The sequence below is a fragment of the Aythya ferina genome (assembly GCF_964211825.1).
Source record: "Aythya ferina genome assembly, chromosome: 2".
In the NCBI taxonomy this organism is placed as follows: Eukaryota; Metazoa; Chordata; class Aves; order Anseriformes; family Anatidae; genus Aythya; species Aythya ferina.
In genome coordinates, this window is record NC_140297.1 from 1,247,161 (window position 1) to 1,271,905 (window position 24,745).

At 41.7% G+C, this 24,745-nt stretch overlaps 1 protein-coding gene across 5 annotated transcripts in view; it reads left to right on the forward strand.

Moving 5' to 3' along the window:
• Nucleotides 1-24,745, forward strand: part of SMARCC1 (SWI/SNF related BAF chromatin remodeling complex subunit C1) — a gene marked incomplete at its 5' end in the record, with an annotated part of 82,005 nt that overhangs the window by 41,766 nt on the left and 15,494 nt on the right. For all 5 annotated transcript variants that reach the window (XR_014688929.1, XR_014688930.1, XR_014688931.1 and 2 more), the window contains 6 exons: nt 3,103-3,361; nt 4,007-4,168; nt 13,659-13,714; nt 15,626-15,740; nt 16,626-16,780; nt 21,958-22,092. Coding sequence is in view for 2 of the 5 variants with exons in the window: in XM_084507488.1 (XP_084363614.1) it covers nt 3,103-3,361; nt 4,007-4,168; nt 13,659-13,714; nt 15,626-15,740; nt 16,626-16,780; nt 21,958-22,092 (882 nt within the window). The remainder of the gene's footprint in view (nt 1-3,102; nt 3,362-4,006; nt 4,169-13,658; nt 13,715-15,625; nt 15,741-16,625; nt 16,781-21,957; nt 22,093-24,745) is intronic.

A 24,745-nucleotide genomic window follows, 5' to 3' on the forward strand; every position in this document is an offset into this window, starting at 1 on the left:
CTTTGTCAGAAGACTCTAGGTGGCCTGAAATAATTAATCTGCTGCCATTTCCTGTAAAAAGGAAAAAAAATAAAATAAAATATATATAATCGTGTTCTGAGCTTTCATCACAGGAATGTTTTCTTGGGATAGATGTTGGGTGGGATTTTTTTCTTCCTTTCATATAATCCAGTTTTGTTACAGTTCAGGATTTTTGTGAAATAATTCCATTTTGGGATTTTTCTTTTGTTTGTTTTGTAACTTATAGATAGCTTAAACTAGCATGAACCTCTGTGATTGCTCTGGCCTTTTTTGTTGTTAATAAGCCCATTGAAAAGTTAAGAAACTTTATATGATAAAGTGTGAGCAATGGATATGAACCGTGCTGAACAATACTAAACTTTTGTGCGACTTCTTTTCTGAACTAGACAAAGTGCCTCAGCAGCAGCATGCTTTGATTCAGCCTTCACAGATACAGAAAGCGAGTTCATCAAATAGCCAAAACAGTTTTTTTTTTATGTCAGACTGCACACTGTTTAGCCCACATTTTTGTGTCGGCATGTGGAAAAATTTTGCTTACAGGGTGAAAACAGCTAAGATATTGTTGGTGGTGTTCTTGTATGGAGCAAACTTAGGAGTAATATCTTGATACACTGTCGTCTTTGCTTACTGTTATTAAGATTTAAGATTCATTCTTTTATGTGTCTGTAACTTATGATCATACACAGCAAGTAGTAGCCTAATTAAATAATCCAGATGGCGTATTCATTTTTCTTTTAAAGAAAATAAAACAAAAAAAAAAACCTCAAGTCTTCAGATTGCAAATTTATTTAATGTGAGTTTAAATTAATAATGTTCTTCGTGGATTTATCCTATGAATAAATCAGTGAAGAGAGTATATCAGTTCAAGCATAAGTAATTCAGTTATAACAAGGCAGCCCAGTCCAATTAAATCCTCAGGGTAGCTTTGGGCAAATATACATGCAGTGGAGTTCCAAAGAATAAATCGTATCTAAAATAATTATTGTCCTTCCTCCCGTTGACTGAGTGAATAGGGGACGCGGGGGAATCTCGCTCCCCTCCCAGAACCATCTTCCCTGCCACACTGCTGCTCTGTGTCTCCGTGGAGTTGAAGGCACTTTCAGCTATTTATAGTAAGGACAACTGTTGGGAGAGCTAGTTTGTATAGCAGAAAAATAGGTAATGAAGGAGAAGGAGAGAAAAAAACCCTGCATGGCCATAAAAAGCAAAACTTAATGTAATATGCCAGTGTGACTAACGACGGGCAGACAAAGACACCCAACTTGAGATGGAATTAGGGAAAGTGAAATTAATGTTGAACATCAAATAAATACTTCCCCGTGAGGATGACCTGGTGAACTGAGGGGTTTGATTTCTTTAAGCACTGGGGCAAGATCAGAAGGAGGTGAAGGAGGTCAGGCGAGCGGTTTATAAGCAGTTAGGGACCATTGATCGCTGCGGTATTGAGCGGCCTGTCCAACGTGGCTCGTCCTTTGTTCATTCCCAATGCAAAGTATTCTTTCTGCAGAGCTGTTAAAACCCCTCTCTTTGTCTAGTTTGTGGTCTGCAACAGTTTCTGTATTGTTCTTTCCATCCTAGGCTCTGCTGGAGCACAGCCTTCCCTCCTTCCCCTTCCCTCCTTCCCTTACTCTGCTGCTTGCCCATTTAATCTTACACCCCGTGTTTTGGGGCCGGAGCAGGGAACCAGTGGCCTTCTGAAGGTGTAGTAGGGTTGGCTCCCTCCTCCCCACCCAATTTAAGTAATGAGGTTTTTGAGAGAAATACAAGACTTCAGCAAGGTAAAGCTTAAACCACTTCCAGGTCATTTTTCTGGCTTTCAACATCCACAATGTGCCCAAGTGCACAAGTAAAAAGCAAGTTGACTTCTGTGCCAACTCCATTCAATTCGAAATTCAAATGGGATCTGTAAGTCAAGGAAACAGATGCTTACTGTTCATATGCAGCCTCTAGGATTAAATATTTTCGGAAGACTTCTGATAGGCCTTTGTTTGAGTTTGCAGATTTGTTTATTTTTCTTGTTTGGTACGTTTAACTTAATATGTCTAGAAATCAAATTGGTTTTTACTTTGCCTAGGTGACTTGATCATTAATCATATCAATAATGTAAAAGTTGTTTAGGATACTTAAGCTCTAATTTTAAGCAATCTGAATGTTTAAATAATTAAGGTAGTTTTCAACAACAACAAAATCTGCTGAAGGGTAATATTACATTAGGCTAGCACTTTTTTATGGTACTAATTTATTAGTTTTTTTTTCTTGAAAATTAATGCCGAATCTTTGGTGTCTCATATTCATTAAATTGTTTAATTGAGGCTTGGCTGAAGTAACTTCAAAAGTGACTGGAATTAAGAATTACAAATCTTTGACTTAATCTGGAAGGTCCTTACTTTATCAGGTGTCTTACCTGCATAATAACGATTTCTTAACTTGAATACTTGCTGAGAGTCGGACTGGGTTGTAGTTCCTCGAAAGCTGATCCCTTTTTTGCTTCATGATACAGAATATATTTTCCTTTTTTCCTTGGTGTACTTTGCTCTTTTGTTTTCATTACATCTGCTGGATATTTAAAATGGACTTCATCGTCATACATAGTGCAAGTAAAATAAATACTGTTACTGCCCCAAAGAGCTTGGTGACTTAAGACATTAATGAGAGAGCACAAGAATGCCACTGCGGGGAGTACTGGGGGGAATTAAAAGAATTTGCTGAGGCTTTGTAGGATAAGCAAACTTATTTCTCTGTGAAGTTTTTCATGTGAATGCAAAATGGGAAAATGCTAACTATTCAAATCTTACTATTAAATCCAAAGTCTTCTGACAGTTCTCTTTGGTATAGTAACAGCACAAAACTCATGTAATGCTCTCAGTAGCTTAACTCACGTGCCAGTGAGATGTGTGTTCTTCTTCTGCGGAATAATTTCACTACTGAAAAATTAGGATTTAAATAGTTGTTTGATTCTGTTGTTGTTGCATCACCAAAATAACTAGTATCAAAAGTCTTTTTGCATGAAGCAGTAGTGTTCTTTGTGTTTCTTTTTTCCAGATTAGTTAATGTATATACCATGGTCTTAATCTTTTACAGGCTCTGGAGATGTACAAAGATGACTGGAACAAAGTCTCGGAGCACGTTGGGAGCCGTACCCAGGATGAGTGCATTCTCCATTTCCTGAGGCTTCCTATCGAAGATCCCTATTTGGAGAACTCCGATGCATCCCTTGGCCCGCTGGCTTACCAGCCTGTTCCTTTCAGCCAATCTGGCAACCCAGTGATGAGTACTGTTGCTTTTCTGGCATCGGTGGTGGATCCCCGGGTGGCATCAGCTGCAGCAAAGGCTGCATTAGGTATGAATTTGCCCCAGAAGTTTTTTTTTTCGCCTTGTCTGTACAACATTCTGCTGTGTCAGCATGCTCTCAGAATCAACTGTTTATAGAGGTTATTCAGGATGGATAATAAGTTCTTCAGGTCTGCTAATACCCAGGTTTGTGTTCTGTTGTTACTGAACCCGCCAGTTTACAGACAAGCTAGAATAACTCCTAAAAGCCACTGAATATCTGAAGAGGGCTGGCATCCCCCCTTCTGTGTTCATTGAGTAGTAATAGTTTGCAAGCACTGCCCTGTAGTTGGTTTTGTGTGTGACCACTGTTGTTATTTAGCTCTTTAAAAATGCACAGTGCTAAACCTCTAGTTTTCCTGTTTTAGCTTGTGTTAAAATTATAAGCCACAGTTATATTCCCTAAGAAACTCAATGAAAGTGTTCCTCTTGCTTTTTTCTTTATTTTTGCATGTAAAAGGCATTTTTATATAACTGGGAGGAGAATCTCTTCTACTTGATTTGAGAGGGAAAATTATCTAAAGTGAAAAGAAAGAACATTGAAAATTGAGAATGTATTTTGTCACAAGATCTACCTGCATGGCTCTCTGAGAAAATAACTTAAAATTTACCATAAAATGCATGCAATATGACATATCTGTGTAATTTTTAACAGAGGAGTTTTCTCGAGTCAGAGAGGAAGTACCACTGGAGCTAGTTGAAGCTCATGTAAAGAAAGTACAGGAAGCAGCACGAGCCTCTGGGAAGGTGGATCCAACGTACGGGCTGGAGAGCAGTTGCATTGCTGGAACAGGTCCAGATGAGCCGGAGAAAATCGGTAGGCTGTCTGTCGGTTCTGCATTTTGCAGAAATATCTGCAAATCAGATTTCAGCAGGCACTTTCTGACTCGTAATAAACCTTAAGCTCGCCTCCAACGGGAGATGGGAATGGTGGTAAGGAGCGCGTGTGACAGGCCATTCCACTTCTACTCTCTGCGGATTATTAACTCTTGACAATGAATTAATGAACTTAGGGCCAGCTTTAGTTTTAGCCATTTGTTTTCCTCCTGCTGGCTAAGTGAAAATGCCATCGCTTGGGATGTGTACAAGTCAAATGGGCAAAAATACCAGAGTGGAAGATTTCATGCCAGTTCCATGAGCATGAGAGCAGTTGAATGATGATGGCTTTCTAGCATCATAGTTATGGTAGAGCAAACAGAGGTTTATTGGCTCTTTGTGCTCCAGCTGAGCCTGTAATGTTCTGTCACACCTTTTGGCAACTAGTTTTAGTGTAAGCATTGCACAGGGTACACTAACTGGTGGTAGCAGAAGAGCAGCTTTCTATTAAGAGGTGAACTGGTACGTGGTGGTTCTTGGCTCTGGCTGTTGTACGTTACACTGCGTACTAACAAGCTCTTGTTTTGGAGTTCAGCTTCAACTGAACTATTTTCTATGGTATTCAACAGATACTTTGGTATGAAGTTTGTTATCTGCAACTTTGACAGTTGCAAATTGTTTATTTGTCACTATGGTGAGTAAAGGTGCATCTTGCTGCAGCTCCCTATAAAGCTTTGTGCAAGCCCGTTTCCTCTCCGTTTTGGCTCTTCTACAGCAGTGAAATGAGTGCAGGGGGACGTTCAGCTACCTACCTGTTAACTTTCCCAAAGACTTCCATCCTCCTGCGTTTGGTACAGATCTACCAGCTTGTCAGTACATCTTAATTTTTCTCTCCATCATTGTTGGCTGCTGTTTTCTTCAGCTTACCACAAGCTGTTTTGGAGAGTTTAGTGACTGCATCTTTAAATGCCACGGTAGCTTTGGATAAAACTGAATGGAATGTAATCTGGGTCAACTGGGAGGCTTGATTTGGGCTGTGCTAGTGTGTCTCCTACTTGACCTGCTGTCACCCTCTGTGTAGAGGCATGAGCAAGGTGCATGCTGTTTGATGAGACCGTGAGGACCTGTGTGTTCCAGTTCTGTTCAGTTACCAACTGCTAGCTGTACAGCTGAAGATGCAGGACTACTATTTATGGTACTTAGTGTCCAATGCAGAACTACACTTGTAAATAAGATTTAAAAGTAGTGTTTAACTTTTTAAGGTGTTTCTTACGTGGAAAAAAAATTAACAGGCCACTCAATCCTTCTCATCTTTTTTTAGTCCTATGCTCAGTGGGACAGACTTGATGTCAGGCAGCTCGGTGCTTTGGAAAGAGAGAACATGTTGGAAAGGAAGCACTGGCATCTGGAGTATCTGCAGTGCTCTGCACAGAACTGTCAAAAAGCATGAAATCTCTGTTGAAAGTTCAAGGGGGTTGGTTTTATTTTCAAGTCTACTATGAAACAAATCTAGGTGTCACTCCATCTGAGACTAGGTTTAATGTGATGACTACTTTTAAAGTAAACTAAGCTTAGGCTTATACATACATATGTTTTTTTTCTGCTGTGGCTCTGTTCAACTCTTCCCTGTTTTCTGAGTACAGGTTTCACTGTAGCATGCACATTAAGGACCTCTGTATCGTGTATACTTTGAGTCTTAATTCTGCAGCACAGTTGTGGAAGTTTATCATCGGCATCATTAGTGATATCGCTGGTCTGGCAGCCCTTTCTGTAGGAGAATTTGCACACAAGTTGCAAATAGAAATTCTGAAGTGCCTGTCATTTAATATGGGGAGTTGGAGAGCAGATGACCATAACACGATTATTTCTGAATGAGCTGTGTGGTGAGTTCTCTAAGTAATACTGTCCTGTTATAGCTAATGCGATTTGTATTGGGCTGTGACTAATGGAATAAATTAGGACAACAGCAGATGGTTCTCCCTGGGGGAGCTGCTCAGCAAGAGTGAACTGGGTCACTCCGCAATCTGCAGCGCCTTCCACCTCCAAAACAGCTTTGCACTGGAGGGCATAGGGGAATCCGTGGCTTGCACGTGCAGAGGTGTGTTGGATGTTGAAGTGCAGCGTTGTGGTGTGTAACTGCTGAAATGGAGCCGTTTGGCATGACTAGACCCGAGGTATTGTATCTACACGTCGCCACAGAGGACTAAAAATATCTATGGAGGGTTCCATACTGTAATTAAAGCTCATCAGTTGGTGTGTTTTAGAAATAAAATTATACCATAGCTCTGCAGTCTTTTGAAAGCTCTTAATATTGGCGAATTGTAGGGAGCGTGGAATGTGAAAGGGGGGAAATGGGACTGGAAGAGATTCCTGGAGCTTACATCGATATCCAAGAATCTCATTCTTGTCCTCATTGTTAAATTTCTAAAGGCTGATGATGCTTCTTTTTAGATTCATGTTGTAAAGCTTTGTTCGAATTAAGAATGGACTCAAGTGGTTCAGATTCTGTGATAAGCATGGCGGGTACTATCTTTTAGTTTCCAAAATGCTACACAGCTGTGGGTTGTAGATTGTGATGGAGGAGATTCCCTGCATTTGTTTTATTGAGTGAATGGAGGAGAGCAAACAAAGGAGCCTGTTCTCCAGGCCAGGGATTTAGCTCCAGAGAAGGGGAATATTTAGTGCACCTGTGGTGCGTAGTATCCCTCTTAGGTCTTTACTGAGTATGTGTGCTTTCTTAATAACTTTCCAAAGGTGATTAACTCCATTGCCTGCATATATGTGCATTGAATTAGGCACAGGGGAGTCTCTGAAGTGCCTGTGTTGGAGGCAGTTACTCGTGGATTTTAGAAATACTCTACCAAGTATTTCACTGGAAGCATTTCCACTGGCACAAGTGCGTGGAGGCCTCCAGCTGTAGCTCATCTGTGACAGCAGGCACTGGGGGGATGGTGTCTGATTTAGGGGCTCCCCTACAACTGTAAGCGACTTAAACAGATGATTAAATTTAACACTTTATGGACGATCGTGTAACGTTCTCAAATACATATAGCAGAAAACGTACCCAGAAGAAGCTATTTTACTTCATTTTTGGCAGGATGATTTCTCACGCGGTCCCTAGGGTGTGCTTTCACTCTGAAATAACGCACGCATTGCTAAGATAAACAGACACTGAACAGTTCCTTCACTTTGCATGTGTGCAGGTGCCTGTAAGCTAGCTCCGTGCTGTTGGAGGATTGAGCCCATCAATCCCCCCATCAATCCCCTTGTGATGGACTCACACAGCTTCATGAATCTGGAATTCCTTCTCCGTGGCAGCCTTGGGGCCAGCTCTGGTGGCCATTGAGTCCTGACTTTCTTTGAAAGATAGAAATGATGGCTTAGATGGTAACGTATTTATCACGTTCAGACCCAGGATTTTTCTACAGCTATGGTATATTTCCTCTCAATTAAGTATTAATATCTAAGGCTGACTTCTGACACGTTGCACGTGTCGCCTTATTGAAAACAAAGGGGAAGGGATGCCTCGCGGGCAGCTCGAAGCTGGCTGCTGAGCTGAAACTCCTGCGCTCTGCATTTGTATGTAGGGTTTGGCTTCCTGTTCTTTTAGCAACAACAGAGGCTACTTATCTGCCTGTGCTGCAAGTGTCTGCTTGCTGGTGATGCAGTAAATTATGACAGTGGAAATTTTATGGTTTCCCTTGCTGACCTGAAGTCAATTTAGCTTCTTTGTAGAGTCACTGGGCTCCATCAGAAGGCAGTTATAAATTCTTCATGTATTAGAACACAGCCCCCCCTGTTCCTGGAGATAACATGCAAAGCAGAACAAGTTGCCATAGAGCAACAAATATTTGCTGCTTCAGGTGTTTGAAGAAGGGTGTGGAGAGGCAGTGCTTTCTCCTCTGCAGGTGCTTTCTTCCTCTAGAGAGATGTCTTGTGACCATCTGCCTGCTGTTGATTTAAGTAATACCATTAATTTCTTTTCCCACATCCTGCAGGTTTCAAGGTATGATACCAGACCTGGCGAAGTGTTAAAGAGCTTCACTGGTGCCCTGTAAAAGGGATTATTGGGTCTTAAAGTTCTCTTCTTTTTTTATTAGGAACACGTATCTCTAATTAATCAATCCTCGTTTTCATTGTCAGTTCTGTTTTCATTACCTCATTCAATTACGTCGTTGTGTTTTTAACCTCTTTCAATCATTAAGGTGTTTGTATCTCACTGAAATGCAGGAGTAATTTCTGTCATTCTCATGCAGAGGGTCAGAAATTGGTGTTTGTTTTTTTTTTAAATCTTCTCATACTTGAATTCAAAATTAATTTTTTTTGAAGCTCTAATTGTTTAGAGGTACTTCCTGTAGCCCGTAAGCTAGAAACAAACCTGCTTGAATCCCAATACACTTATTTAATGCCCAAACTAATAACTGATCGCTTTTTTTCTTGCTACATGTAGTATTTCAGCATGGTCTCCTCGACGTGTACAGGCACGGAATGGCTTATGCCAGTGGGAACTGCAGAGGCGTAGCGCTGTCACTGCAGATAGCGGCTCGCTGGCTAATAGAAGAGAACAGTTTTCAAAAGCCATTGACTACAACCTGCCTAAAGTTGTCATCCTGATTTTAAAATAACCTTTTATCTTATAGCCAGGACTCGAAAACCTAAGCTAAATCAGGATGTTCACAACAATCTTACTGTCACACACACACACCTTCCAACTCTTCCTGTAGCTGGATGTGTCCCTCTGTAATACAAAAGTGTGCTGAGCTTAGGGAAAGGTTTGCTAGATGTATTATGAGGCAGGGGAGAGTTGAAGGGCACTTGCCTTACTGAGAGATGCTGTATTTGCTTTTTTTTTTTTTCTTTGAGATTTTTTTTAAAGCTTGGGGGAAAAGAGTTTGCCCTCTTAGGGTGCGTGTTTGCCTTGGGACGGCTTCTCTGGCAGGAGTCACTCAACAATGGTCTACAAGTAAAAAATAAATGCTTAATAAAACTTGCCCCAGTATGCATAGGGATTTAACAGCAAATGCCTTCAACCCCATGCTTGATAGGTAGCACGTTGTAAACCTTCACAGACTTGTCCTGTGCTGGTATCTTTGCTTTCTGCAGGTAATCACGCGTTGTTAGTCACTGCTCCTCTTTATCTCGGGACTGGAAACCTTGACGTGCATCGTAATCAGAAAACCAAAACCACCACCCCAAGCTGATCTTAGGGTAGAAAGAGAAGTCAGTCATATCTAACAGACCCGGGAACAAACTGGCTTTTTGGATAGAGTGTGAAGATTTGTGTCTTACAGGACTTGACTTCATGGCGTTCTCAGGGGCAACTTGCATGATTCTTACCTCCATCTTTCTATCAAATGTGACCGGGAATGTGTATGTAGGAAGGAGTGCTCTCACCCATTTGGTGATCCTGAGCAAAAGGCATGCAGTTGTATGACAAAAACTTTGTAGTGATTTTTTTTTTTTCCCCTCCAGCAGACTATAAAGGTGAGGCTGCAGGTTTGTGGGGACTGCTCAGACTGGAAGCCCTTGGGAAGTGAGAGCAGTGCAGTGATACAGGGTGCTGAGACTTGAGTCTAGGCTGAGGAACCTGAGCTACAGGTTGTCAGCTTCCAGAACAGCAAACGAATCATCACCTTACGAGCTCTTAAGCAGACATCTCCTCTTTTCTACTTAAAATTGTCCACAAACTGGAGCTTTTTGTAGCCTGCTTCACTCTGAGCTTCAGAACTGCTCCACTCCTCCCTGCATTTAAGTTCTGGGTTGTTCATACTGACCTTTCTTTCAATTACGCTGTATCCTGATGGTAGGAATCATGGATCACAGAATGGTTTGGGTAGGAAGGGACCTTAAATATTATCAAATTCCACCCCCCTGCCCCAGCCTAGGCTGTTCCCAGCCCCATCCAGCCTGGCCTTGGGCACTGCCAGGGATGGGGCACCCACAGCTCCTGGGGGCAGCCTGCACCAGGCTTCACCGCCCACAGAGGGAAGGATTTTGAGTATCTAACCTAAATCTGCCCTCTTTTACCTTAAAGCCATCACCCCATGTCCTATCCCTACACCCTCTGCCCAAGAGTCCCTCCCCAGCCCTCCTGCACCCCCTGCAGGCCCCGAAGGCCGCTGTGAGGTCTCCCCAAGGCCTTCTCTGCTCCAGGCTGAACAACCCCAACTCCTTCGGCCTCTCCTCACAGCAGAGCTGCTTCAGCCCCTTGAGCATCTCTGGGGCCTCCTCTTGACTCATTCTAATATGTCCAGGTCCTTCTGTGTGAAGTTCTTGGTGTATGAGCTAAGCTGCACCAGAAATGAGAACTTCTGTACTCCTGTGCAGTCCATTCCTAGTTTGAGCTCATGGTCTTTCACTCCACTAAACCAAGCACACTTGGAATGTTTTGCACTTTACCTCTCCTTTTTTGGCTGAAAAAAAGCTTTCTCTTTAGTTTACCAGGACGAATGACACTTTTAAGCACAGGTTGGAGCTCTGCTTCTGGGTTTGAAATAGCTGGCTGAGAAAATCCAACCTAGGTATTCCCAAATCCAACCTAGGTTTTCTCTGTGTTGTTACTAGGTCACCAAATCCTAACTCAGAGTTACAACTTTAGAGAAGGTGTGTCCCTATCCACCATGAATTGAGTTTTGGTGGCAGATACTTCAGATAAGTAGGTTTATCTGCTTTAAACAAGCCAAGAGGAAAACCATCATCTCTGTCAGACATTGTTATTTTTTATATATATGTTGAAGGGATTCTTGTAAAAACCTTTCCACAGAACAATTGCTGCTGAAGGAAAACATTTTGTACATCTGTTTTGCTTCAGCGTAGCACGTGGGAATTCCCAGTAAAGTAAAGGTTACAGAAAATGAGCACCCTTACACTAACCAGTGTCTTCAGAAGCTTAGAGATGGATAAAGGCTTTTCACCAGCAGATTTATACTGGTATGAAGCCATACGCTGGAGCCAGTGATCTAAATAAGCTCTCTTTTTAATGCCTCCATACATTAAATTTTACTGGTGTCAGGTCTTTTGGGTCTCAGGTCCCAGACAAAGAGTACAGGATTGTGCTGAAGTTTCCCTTTTGTTCTTACAGAACATCTGGGTGCTGCAAACAGATCGGTGTTTCTTGGTCGAGTAAACAGTCCGTATGGGAAATACATTGGGAAATAGTACTACATTATTCAGATTCCTTTGTGGTATTTGCTATCAATGCATTTGTTGTTATCCTCTTACCCTGAAGAGGCCTGCTTTTGTTAGCAGGAATGCTTATTTAAATGTTCTATAAAGGAGTAAATGAATGAACCAAAGGCTATAAACAAACCAAAAGATCTGTCCTGAGGACAGGGATATACTAACGGCTGTTAAAACACTTCTCTTACAGGGTGCATGCATCCAGCACGTGGTAACAGCTTTACTGCTGTAGCATTGACAGAAGATGGATTTTATTTTTTTTCCTTTGCCTCATTTTAGTCTCACTTGCATACCAGTTAGGCTATTTATCTCCCTTTGTAGGTGCCAAAATTAGAAGGGATGATAACTGGTCAGCTGGTACTCAGACAGCAGTCTGTAACTCAAGGGGGTCTGGCTCTGTTTTGGCAGAACCCTTCAGATGTCTCTGTTGTGGCTGTTTGAATGCCACACAGACAGTAAATAAGAGGTTATTAGCTTGAAGAGCTCAGTCTCGTCAGCCAAAAACCAAAATGAGCAGCAGCAGGAAGCATATAGTCGAGTATCGAAGCTGAGGCTGGGCACTCTGAAGGTGCTTGTGGTCAAGGTCAGGTTTTTCTGTGTGTCTGGGAAACTCATTTTGGGTTCAAAATATGAAAAATGCATAAAAGGCAGTGGGTGGTGTCCAGACCCACACATCCAAAGCGGTGAGAAACCTGCCAAGTGTCCAAATGGTTCGTGTTATGTGCTTCTAGGTTTTTGTGACAACGCCGTTGTGTTCTTTGGTGTTAGCACTGAAGGCACACACTAGCTCTGCTTTTTCAGAATATCTTGGAAATCGTGCTCTTTACAAATCTGGGAGCCTTATTTTCTTGCTCTGTACCAAACCAACAACCAGCTCTTATGCTCAGATGCGATGCGTGGCTTGTTGAGTGGCTAGCTGGGAAGCTGCAGTTGGGTTTTTAAGGAGTTGTACTAATGTTTTGTTCTCAGAAAGCAAATAAAGCATTTGGGTTTAACTTGGATCCCTTCATTGATCTTTCTTCAGTACAAAGCCTCAAGTATTGCTCTCATTTCAGCTGAGGAGGAAGCAAGAGAGTGAATGATTAAGGCCTGAGTTAGAGGATTGTCCAAGAACATCTATCGCAGGGCACCTTTTGGACCTGTTTCTTTGACTGAAGCATCATTGTTCAGTTCTGATTCACTGGGACCTCTAGTTCTACATCGCATGTGAAATACCTGGAAAATCGATTCGATTGTCTGTAACCACACGCCGTGCCTGGCATCAAGTGCTAGCAGGCAGTAACAAGATATTTGGCCTTGTGTGCTCTGTGCTGCTCCCCTTTTGGTAACTCATACGATGTAGGAACTCAAAAACATCTTAATTCTTCTAAATATGTTTCTGAGGGCTTGAATACTTCTCAGAGTTCTCTGGGGGGAAACATGCTTTGAGGTAAGCACAGGGTCGGGCCGTACCTGAGAACCTGGTGGTCATGGTGTTTGTGCAGGGAGCTGCAGGTACCAAGGATGCAAAACGGGGCACGGGGCTGGGTTTCATGCCAGAACCACCAAGGAGAAGAATTACTTGCCTCCAGTGCTTTTTGGGGTGAAAAACAGCAAGAGGTGCTTAGTGTTTAACATCAGTGTCAGCTTTAACAAATTGGCTAGGGCTCAGTATTACTTCGGTGTTGGATAATTATTTTAAAGTCTGCTTTGGCAAATTTCAACACAGAGCTCCGGTATTTTTACCACCTGCAAGATGCAATTTAGATCTTCAGTTGACCTGCAACGCGCGACAGTGCTGCTGGGTGGACCTTTCATCAAAAGCAGCTCAGGGGATCTTGTGCTAAGGAGGAATTACAAGTCTGGCAGCACTGTAATTGAGGTTAATCATGCAGCTGACAACCATCTACAGAATCAAATTGGCTGTATTGGGAAAAACATTTTATAATACTTCGACTTACCAATGGGAATTACTATATGACTTGAATACTGCAGAGCTGTACATTATACTCTTCTTTATGTAACTAAGATAGATAGATTTGGGGTTTTCTCCCTGTGTGGGTAAATTGGGTGTTTGAGTAGAGCACAGATAACTTAATGCTTTGTCCTTCTTGTTGGACTGTAAATAAAAGCCTGTTAAATTTAAATGTGCAAGTAAACTTGATTTTTAAAGTAAGATTAGTGTAATAGAATTGGGTTTTCCAGGAGTTTAGTGCTGTATGGCTTTCTTCATAAGCTACTGTCAGTAGAGAACTGAAAATTTTAGTTAACTCTGAAATAAGTATAATAAGTGGATGTTGTGACAATTCTAAGTACTTTATTTATATTCTCAGATGGAGCTGAAGAAGAAAAAATGGAAACAGAAACAGATGGCCAGCAGTCTGAGAAGGTAAGCTTAGTTCAGCATGCTGTTTCTGAAAAGATACTTCTGATACTTATAGACCTAAATTACTAAATTCCAAAGTGTCTGCTAAAAAAAAGGTAGGTGGTAGTGTGCTGGTCAGTCCTTAGTGAATGAACAGCGTTCCCTAACAGTTCCCAGTCTTCTTAGTACTTCGTTTTCTAATGAGTGGTTAAGTCACAGAGATGTTGCTTGTGCTGGACAAATGGCTGGCATGTTTTTTCCTAGTCCTGAGAAAAAGTTGGGACTGGGAGGAAATGCAAAGCAGGCAATATCAAACTAATTGTAGAGACTTAAGCTGCAGAAGGACATTGGTTTGTTCTGGTTCATGACTTGTAGTAGTCTAAAGCAAGTATCACTTTGAAGTCTTGCCCTAGAAAAGTTTGTCTTGTGGCAAATTGCCTTTCCGAAGTTGAATACAGCTTTCAGCTCCGTCAGGATTAGAGAGATCAGGGCTTTCCTGGAAAATGGTGAGTTGTTTGGATTCCTAGCAGTATTTGGCAACCATTTTTGAGTAGCTTGTGTGGAGCTGAACAGACGACCTGAATGATTATTAGCTATTGTCACAAGTCTCCAGTGGCAATGTGAGTTAGGTCTGTTCAGTCTGTGCCATCACTTGTGGCTTTGTTGCCTGTTTCTGGAACCGTTCTCAGTTCCACGGATGTGGGCAAATGAGATCTGACTAAATGAAGGTGTCCATAGCTGAGCTGGTCAGTAAAACTCCTCTGCACGAGAAGTCAGTGTTAAATTTTGGTTATAGGTGTGTGTAGTATGAGCTTTTGATGTCAGGTGCGATGCAGCCTGCCAATAAAGATCAGATTAGAAATTAATTCCTTCAGCCTGTTGATAATGCTTACAAGAATGCAAGTGTTTGAGGGGGGAGTTTTATAACATCGTGTCTACAAACGCAGTACCTCTTTTCAGACGGTCAACATTAGGTCTGGAACAATCACAGCCAGTGGCATTAAACTGCAATTAAAACTAATATGCTGGAATTCGAACATCACTCTGCTAAATGAATAGTGGTGGGCACTTATCTGCAACAACAGATGGTATTTCTGTGTTGCGTGCTTCATCAGAGGAATGAAATAAAGTGACGTAAGCATTGCTGTCTGTACACTTGATGTTACTTCTCACTTGCTCTCAGATAGTTCTTACGCTGTATTCCTGGTAAATAGTCAGGTACATTTAGGTAGATGCATGTATAGAAGACTTCTTGGTTAGAGCTTGAAAAGATGCTTTGTTCTTTAAATCAGAATAAACGAGAAACATTTGGGTCAGTTTGGATTATTCATAAGCGGAAAATGATATTTCCGGTCCTATGCACGAAGCTGCTGCTGATTTTATGAATACTGTCTTAAGGCACCTAGATTTTTAACAAATATTTTTATTCTACTTCTACTTTTCAACCATTGCTCTTTCCCACCAATTCCTGGACAGAAGCACCCTCCTGCAATATGTAATTCCGTTGTAGTGTTTACAAGATGCTGTTGCGACCGTGAGCATTTGGAGGTGATGCATGTATTGCTGAAAGCTGTGTGAGTTGTTAGTGTAGCATCGGAAAGATAGGAGAATGGTGCACAAACTACCAGAATAAATGGTGACAGCACGGGGAGTGGAAGATGTTCTTACCTGTCATCTTACTTCAGGGTTTCACGTACCTTCAGATGAAGCATTTTACCTGGGTTACTGAATCTGGTAGATTTCCGTCCAGTATGGCAGTTGCTTTGTCTGTTCAGATTGTGGGCATGGTTGTCAAAATGGGCTGAAGTAGAAGCCAGTCTTTAAAACTTAATCTCTTCCTTTGTGATAGTGAATTAATTTGAAAGCTATAAACCATGTTAACATTGAATGTCTCGTGTAGCTCTCATTCTCCAAACAATCCTTCATCCCATTTAGGTTGAAAACAAAGTGGAGAGTGAAATTGAGGAAGGTGATAAAGCACAAGAAGGAGAAAACGAGAGAAACCCAGAAAAAGAACAAGATAGCGAAGTGACTGCAGACACCAAGACAGGTAATGATTCCCAGCTGTTCCTCAAGCTGCGTTAGCTTTAATAGCCTTCCTCTAAAATTGTTGGAATAGACTATAAACTCAACTGTGGCAGAAGTATTTTGTCTTGCACATCAGGCTGCTTCATGGTTCAGTAGTAAATACTCTAGTTTAATTTCACTGCAAAGCTCAGGCACTAAATTCTTTCTTGAACTCATTTTAGACCTCAGCTGAGCTGAGCTTTCATTGTGTGTTATGACTGGGTGAAGAAATTGCAATGGCAAAGTGAGTATAGGTCACAAATTCTTTTTTTCTGCCTGTATTACACACCATTTGATCATTCTTGATGCAAAGAAATGGGACTGCTCACTTCTATGCTTATAAGGTAATGTGCTAGCTCAATTTCCCTGTGAAGTGATGTGAAGCCTTTGCTTTGACAGGTTAGCAAGTCCCTTTTTTCCCTACCTAAGTTGTTACTCTTGTTATTTATTTTTAACACGTTCCCCTTGTACCTGGTGGATACATTGATCTTCACTGGAACTTGCAATTTTAGCACCAGGTAGAACAAGCCATGCTTGGATTCACATATAAAAGCAGAGGTAATAATGGAGTTGATTTGGAAATGCAGCTACACGCGTCCTAATGAAAGAAAGCTGATGGCAGAAGATGAATTGACAGGATGAAAACTAAAAACGTTTAAACTAGCCGTATTTGTTGGATCAGATCCTCTAAAATTGTTCCCACGTCAGCATTTGGGCGAGTAGCAGTAGTGTTACAGAGGAATGTGTCTGTGTGGATGAATGGATCTGTTTGGCCAATAGCAGTGCGTGAAGTGCAATTCCTGTCCTGAGTGATATTGTTAACAAAGGGAGAATGCACGTAACAAAGGTGGTGGGAAATCTCTTTCAGAAGAAAAGGAGACAGAAGAGAACAAGGAGAACGTTGATGCAAGCAAAGACAAAGAAAATGAGGCTGGGAAGAAGAAAGTGGAACATGAAATCTCAGAAGGAAACGTAGCTACAGCTGCAGCTGCTGCTCTTGCCTCAGCTGCCACCAAAGCAAAGGTTTGTTTTATGCAAATATGCGTTGGCTTGATTTCCAGCTCACGTTACAGCTGTTTTTAAAATGATCCTTTGTTCCAGATCTGTGGAATTTCATGTTCTGGTCTCTAATACCTTGAAAGACCACATGTCATCTTGAATTTATTCTGCTTGAACTACGAAGTGCAATTGTGTATAATTTAATTTAGGCTGCTATTTGTATGTTTATGAAGTCAATGAACTTCCATAAGAAAGAGCCCCAAAACTTTTGTCATCTTTTGTAAAGACTTTTCTCTGCTCAGTAGGTCTGGTTGTAATGTTGAAGGCATAGGTCTGGATGGCAGCACCCTTACGTTGCCTTTCTTCTGTGCCAGTCTGTTCTGTGGCCTTCACACAAGCCCTCTGTACTTGGATCCTTTGTCTGTAAAAACAATGTGATGCTCAATTCCAGTGTTATAATTTGTTTTATAGACAACTTGATGATATTTGTGTTAAGAGGTGCTGTGTGTCTGTTAATGATAGACAAAAACATGCTTTTAAACTTCTGTTGGTCTGTAGCCTCTTAATGAGCTGTGGTTTGAATCAGTGTTCTGTCTAGTAGCTTTTCGTTACCCTGTAATTACTAATTGCATGCTGTCCTTTGTTCCTTTTCTTTTAGCAGGAACCAGACTGCCTTTACTTCTTTCAGAATATCTTTTCCTAAATCGGTTTTCTCTTTTCATATTTTTGGGGATTCACATTTTAGTTTGGGTTTCTTACAGCTTTGTGATTCAGTGCCATATTCCACAGCATTCCATCTACTTTATGGATACCAAAAGCAAAGCATGGATGGTATTTATTCCTGATGGATTTCCAGAACATAATGGTGGACATAATGAGGTGTTGTATGTGTTGTACTGACTTTCCAGTCTTTTTTTTTTTTTCTTTTTTGCCCCTTGAACTTTAGACCTATTTTTCCCAGATGCATCCTGTATATTGAGGAAGTATGATGATAGATGTTGTTGAAATAATACAATCCCTTCTTTATGAATCCATGAGATTGAGGATATTTTTAGTTGGCTACCTTTCAAATTAGTTTCTAAAATCAAAAGCTGCATGAATTAACATTCCCCTTGCAGTCTTTTCCAACCTAAATGATTCTGTGATTCTATGATTTTCAGCCATGTTTTGTTTTAAAGTGTGGAATTTAATCTCTATTTTATGGAAGTCTTCTTTCTCCAAATAATAAATTATATTCTACTTTCCTTCCTTTGGTGCTAATGAGTGCTAGAGGGAGAAGGGACTTTGCTAATGACAATTTTCATTATGATAATAATAATATTCTAGAAGAATTTTAGCTTTATATTACAGGAAATAGTATAATTAGGTTGTTCACACTTAGAGTAGAATTCAGGTTCAATAGGGATTTCTCTTTCCACTTGCATTAAAAAACCCAGACAATATTAAGGCTTTCAGTGAGCTGTATCTTGCCTGAGAAAGTAATTCGGTTTTTCATAATAAGCTAAAGACCTGGTCATGTGAAGAGCTGTTAGTTATTTTCCTTGTGATTTTATACCGGAGGAATATTGCAGTTATCTTCTAAGGAGAAACAAGGGTCAAAGGCAGGCATCTGAAGTTGTTTTTCTTTTGTGGTAAGTAGCTGTACCAGTGAGTTCTGTTTGAGGAGTGGCATCCAGCGAGTGTGCTCATCTGGGGGAGAGGCTCTGTATTCCTACACGGAGAATGAAGCAACATTTTAAATGCATTTTTACAGGTTATGGCTTTGGTACAAACACTATTAGAATTATTTAAGACCCTTTTTCTCATTTTCTTCTTGGATTCTTAAATCAATGTAAGCAGGTTTTTTTCTTTCTGCACATAAGCCTGGTGGTTTCACACCAGTAGGTAGCTCAGCACCACCGTGCTGCATTCTCACTCCCCCTCCTCAGAAGGAGAAGAGAAGAAAAAATGCTCCTGGGTCAAAATAAGGACAGGGAGATTGCCCACAATGCTAACTGGTGAGCAAAACAGACTTGGCATGACTATTATTGCTCCCCCCAGCCCCCCTGCTCCACTGGGGGCTCCTCCACGGGCTGCAGCGTGGAGATCTGCTCTGTGTGGGACCCATGGGTGCAGGGGGACAGCCTGCTCCACCAGGGGCCTCTCCACAGGGCACAGGGGAACTGCTGCTGCGTGCCTGGAGCACCTCCTGCCTCCTCCTTCACTCACCTTGGGGGCTGCATGGCAAAGACCATATGGCTTCTGAATTCCTGTTTGAGATAGTTATGATCTAATGCATCTTTTCTAGAAGCCACTGATCTCAAAACTGCCAGTGATGCAACCCCCCTATAATTATCTGTAAGTTTTTTCCGTGGGTGGTTAACTTGCTGTTAGGCTTTATTTCTAGTCTGGTGCGCTTCAGCCACTATTGTACCACTGCAACGCTTTCCTATTGAATTAAAAAGTCTGGTTGGCAACTGCTTGTTCCACGTGTAGGCATTCAGAAATGTGAAATTCAGAAATAGAACAGACCCCGTTACTAAAATGATTTCTCCTTATTTGCGGGAAGCTATATCCTATTTTCTGTTTATAGGCAAATCAAATTGTCTTTAACTGGTTCCTTTTTGCTGCTGCTCTAGAAACTTGCTGTAGAACCTTCTTCATCTCCTGCTTGAACGTGTGCAGGACAGGATTCAGCAGTTCTTCTCCTTGTGTGCCTTGGTAAACCATAAAGATGGCAAATACAACTATTTCTTCTGTTTTCCTTTGCAAAAGACGGAGCACTCCGGGCCTCAAAACAAAAGTGAGGTGAAGCACGTGGTCTCCTTTCACAAAATAGAAGAGAGGAGGGAGAAGAAATCGTTTTCTCTGCCTGTTGCAGTTCCAGCTAATCTCCTGTGTGTGGATGAGAGGTTGTCACGCTCCCTGTGGTGTGTTGCAAGGACACTACCTGTCTTCCAGGTGTCTCATGCTCTGGTTTTACAGTTGCATGTACCCGTTGTCATGCTCTTGCTGTGGTTAGCCCCTCTCCTAACTGAAGCAGGGGTTAAAAAGATCAGGAGTGGGTTAGGTTCTGTGAACCCGCCTGTAAGGTTTATTTGCTGGGTCTGTAGCTAGTCCTGCAATTCCTCTCCAAGTATTCACTCAGAAGGAATTTGTGAGCAGAGGAAGCAGTGGGTTTTGTGGCAGTGGGCATGATCCCAGGCAGGGAGGTGCTAATCCTCTTGTCCTCTTGGTGCTTACATGGGGAACAGAAGTTGTTCTGTAGCGGTGCTCAGCCAGAGGCTCTGCTGGCTTGGGGATGCTCAGCTCTTTCAGAGTGGCAGTGTCCCAGAAAAATGTCAAAATGTCATATTTTTTTTTGCTTTCTGTTGCTTGTTAAGCACCTTGCTGCATCCATCTCATCAGTCAGTTTAAATCACTGTTAACTTTTATCCGTTTTGTAAGCTTCAGAGTTGGCAACGACTTGTTCTTTGTCCATGTGAAAGCCCTGAGTAATGTCAGGCTAAGGAGTGCTTTCTTCACATCTCTTCAGAAACAAATTCTGTGAGGGTTTCCTTTCTAACGTGTATTTTGAGACATCTTCTACCTAATCATGTGTCTTGCTGATCTTGTTAATTTGGTTTCATTATTAAAATTACACACATCAGGCAAGGCAAAATGACTGTCAGAGGCTTTGTGCACCAACAAAGGTGCTTTTGTCACTGACTTTTGTACAGAGCAGCCTGTTTTATTAAGCCATATTAATTGACGTTGTATGTTCTAGTTTTGTCAGTAGTTCAATTAGTTTATTTCAGGTGTGCACCATCAAATTTGGTCAGCACTTCAGTGAAGATCCTGCCTGAATTTCACACCAGCGTGCCAGCAGTTGAACTTGGGGGATTGTTCTGGTTCCCTAAAACTGGACCTTACTGAAAAGGACTTCCCAAGGACTTGCTTTATTGTTGGCGTGTTGTCATTCAACAGCGTTCATTTCCAGGAAAACATTAGTGGTGGAAACAACGTCAGAGATTTGAGAAATTCTGCTTCTGGTCAGGATTACCAGTTTTCTAATGCTGCTTTTCTCCTCGGTATTTCTTCCAGTTCCGAGCAAAGATTTGGGACACAGCCTGCTTAATATGACTCCCTGCTTGCAGGTTGAGCTGGTTGAGATGAAGCATTTTTCTTCCTTATTCCCTTCTGCCCTCACCTTGCCCTTCTCAAAAGGCAGCCCCCTGTCCCCCAGCCCTCAGATGTGTCAGGCTGGCTCTGCCTCAGCGCCCTGCTCAGGAAACATCCTGGGACTGCTGCTACAGAAACTGCCCAGCAGTGTTTGCCCATGGAAAGTGTTTTATTTTGAGTGTATTTTTAGTCTGAACAGTGGGCTTGCAGCAAAAGCTGGTAGAAGGCATCATTAGCATGCCTTTCACACTTGGCAAATGTGAAATGCTTTCACAGGTCATCTTCTATCTACCTATCCTATATATGTTATCTATCTCTTAAGTCGTGTACATATCTCTGTGTGTATGTGTTAAAGCTAAATCCTTGCGAGGAACCTGTTTGCATTTTTCTGCAGCTCTGTTTCACACTGTTTATATACAGCTTTGCAACCTGGTTATTGAAAGAAAGCAGAGGGTGTGGTTTTTTTTCCAGTTTCTTTTCATAGATTCATAGAGGTTTCTCTGCAGTGTCTGCCCTAGCCTGAGGTGGAACTGCTGCAGTAAGAAAGCTTATGATTTAGCAGTATGGTGTTGAATGTAATGGGAATATACTTAGCTAGATACATAGCTTCTAATTTAATTGAGCAAAAAAGAACGTAATGGCAGGGGCGTGCAAGTCATCTCAGTGTTTGTGTAGGTTTTTCCTGGTAAAAGCCTCCTGTATGGGTTTTGGTGAGTGCTTGGATGACCTGCAGCTGACTGAGTATGACCCAACCTTTGCTTCTTTGTTTGCATTTCCCCTGAACATGCTGTGTTGCACATTCAAAAGGCTTTTGAGCAAAGCTGGTTTGCTTTTGAGTGCTGAGCATCCACAATACCATTTGTATATTTATGTAAAAGCTCAATAATCTTCCAAGGGCTTTTGGTTCTGAGCATAAAGTTGATAATCTGACACCCTACTTTCTGTCCAGAAGTGGAACAGAATGGCTAAAGCCAGGTGCGGAGGTAGTTGGTAATTTGTTTACTTAAAGTGCTCTGTTTTGTGAAATGCACATAATGCAAAATCCTGTGTTTTATTCTCAGCACCTAGCAGCAGTGGAAGAAAGAAAGATCAAGTCCCTGGTTGCCCTTCTGGTGGAAACACAGATGAAGAAACTGGAGATAAAACTTCGCCATTTTGAGGAGCTGGAAACCATTATGGACAGAGAGAAAGAGGCAGTAAGTAGTGGGGACACTAATCTGAAATTCTGGAGTGTATCAGTCACTCCAAAGACTTCATGCCATCAGCAGTTTCAGCTGTTTCTGACCTTTAGTCATTTCTTTCTACCCCAGCTCAAATTTGTAATTACCCCATACTGTTGTGTCTGAGCCCTCCTTCTCTGTCCAGAATCTCCCTTTTATCATAAGCAGCAAACTGGCAGTATCCCAGATTTGCTTCCCGATCCTTTTTCCTGTCATGGAAGCATGAGTGTGGACTCAGACCTGGGCCTGTGCGTAGGCCTTGTGACGTGAATGATAACTGACAGCAGAATGGCTTTTCCCTCTAAAGAGACTGAAATGGATGGAAACCTTGCTTCCCTAGAGGGAAGGGAAACCAGCAGTGTCTGCCTTCTATTCCTGACCCAGTTCAGATGGGAGGTGTGGTTTTAAGCAGGTAGCTCGTTTTTTCGGAGGTCATTCTCAGTAGCTCTTGGAAAAAAAATCCTCAAAGTGAGATGCAGTGGCAGAAGGATACATGCTCAGGAGTAACAGCTTCTTATTTTGAGATGAGGGATTTGCCTGAGCTGGAGGGGTAACAGCAGGTGCAAGAGAAGGAAGGAAAGTGTAATGTCAAGAGATGAGAAAGGGTGATTGCTCGTAGGGAACAGAAAGGTATCAAAGGAGAACAAAGCTCGAGTATCAAACCTGACAATGAAGCATGATCGATACGGAGGATACAGAGGAGGAGGAGCTGGGCAAGTAAAGCAGAGAAATTGTTCGTTTGACTTCAGTCTGAGGCAGTAGCCAGGGCACAGATTGTGACTGAGGTCTAGCCAGCTGCAGAAAGTAGTGACCCCGAGAGAACACGTATGGGGCATCTCAGGCAGGGTTTGTGTTGTAACGCTGTTAGTACATCTCACTGAGGACTTGTGCATCCCAAAAATCAGCATATAATATGAGAGATGCTGTCTCAGCCTACCAGTGACTGGATTACACATCAATTACTGAGTGTTCTTCCATCAGTGGGGCTTTCAGAGAAGCAGTTTTTCTCTGACTACTGTAAACATAACCCAAAAACTCATTTTTATCAGAGAGCAGTCAATTTTTGCATTTTTCTATTGTTTAGCTTGCTCATTTTTGTCAATAGGCAATTACTCCAGGTGTGTTGAAGATATTGACTCGTAGTTCTAGGGGTTTTCATGTTTGCCCTACCATGTGAATTTAATGGAATTTACATCCTCGTTTTGGCATTAATCACATCGATAGAATTTGATGAACTGTGGTCCTTTGTTGTAGCAGAATGTCAGCAAGAATTTCTAGATTGCTCAGCATCCTCAGCCATTTCAGTGCGGTGTCTGCCTCTGACACTGATTGGCAGTGCAAGAAATGGACCTAACTATTCTGAAAAGGTTCTCTGTAGGTTTCTTTCTTTGGGGGATATATTCTATTACTGACAGGGTTTTTTCCACTTTGAGGCATATGACATTTTCCTTTTCAAAAAGTGCATACAAGTTTTTTTTCCTTGGCTTTCTAGCAGTTAAATTTGGACTTTTCACCTGTCACTATGGATATTTGGTGGAATAATTAAAGCAAAAATTTCCTTAGTGCTGTTACGCACTATGCATATTTCCTTATTTGTTGCATTATAGTAAAGGTGCCTTCGTTACAGTAAAGGTGAGGTGATTCCAAGTGTTGAAAGAACTCTGTGCTACAGACTGAAGACTGTTAGGTTTTAGGCAAAACAAATGTACTTGGTGTTTAACCTGAAGTAATTTCAGTGCTAATTCTGATCGTGTACCCAAGGATCCTATTGGTAGGAGCCTTGTTGACCTGGAATTTATAATCACACTTGAATGCTTTTCTTTAATGTTCCTGTTAGGGAGGAGTTATTTTCTGAAGATGGAATTTGTACGATGACAACTTGCATAAGTGTACACATAAAGCACTTGTAAGAGGCCCTTCCAATGGGAATCACTGCAAAAATACATTGCTACAAACCTGAAAATCATCAGGAGTGTAGTATTCATGAATGTGTACCTAAAGCACGTGGTGGCTTTAATGAGTTGAGCTGTGTAGGGGTTGTGCAGCAGACTGAAGCACGCTCATCTTTGCTGAGATAGCCAAGCTTCACTCTTGCCTGACATTAACCTGCAGATTTTATGGAGTTTGAAGAACGCAGATTACTGGTAATCTGCCCCCAAAAAATGCGTTTTTACTACCATCTTAATTCTGATCTGTACAGCAGAAGTCTGTAAACCTGCTTTGGAACTGGTAGTGACATGCAAGAACCTAATGCAGAACCAGGGTATTTTGGGCTCTGCACCAGTTTTAAGACCAGCTTTTGTGCCATAACTTCTATTTATGTGCCTTTCTCTTCTTCTGTACAACTTTATCTTCTCATCCTGAAGGGAGGGAATGTGTAAAAGGGAAGTTTTCACTAATTTTCTTAAGTACAAGGTGTGTTTTCAGATGCTGGATGCTGTTTGGTGATGCTTTAAAAAGCATTTTTTGACTGCTCTGACCTCTTAGATGAGGTGTAGCAGGATAGGGTGCCATGAAGAGAGCAAAGCAGGAGCGTAAAAGAATATAAAAAGTATGGTGTAGCAGTTCTTCTTGCTTAAGCCTTTGTTTCGGGTCATTTGCAGTAATTCTCTTCTGAACCGCCTGTCAC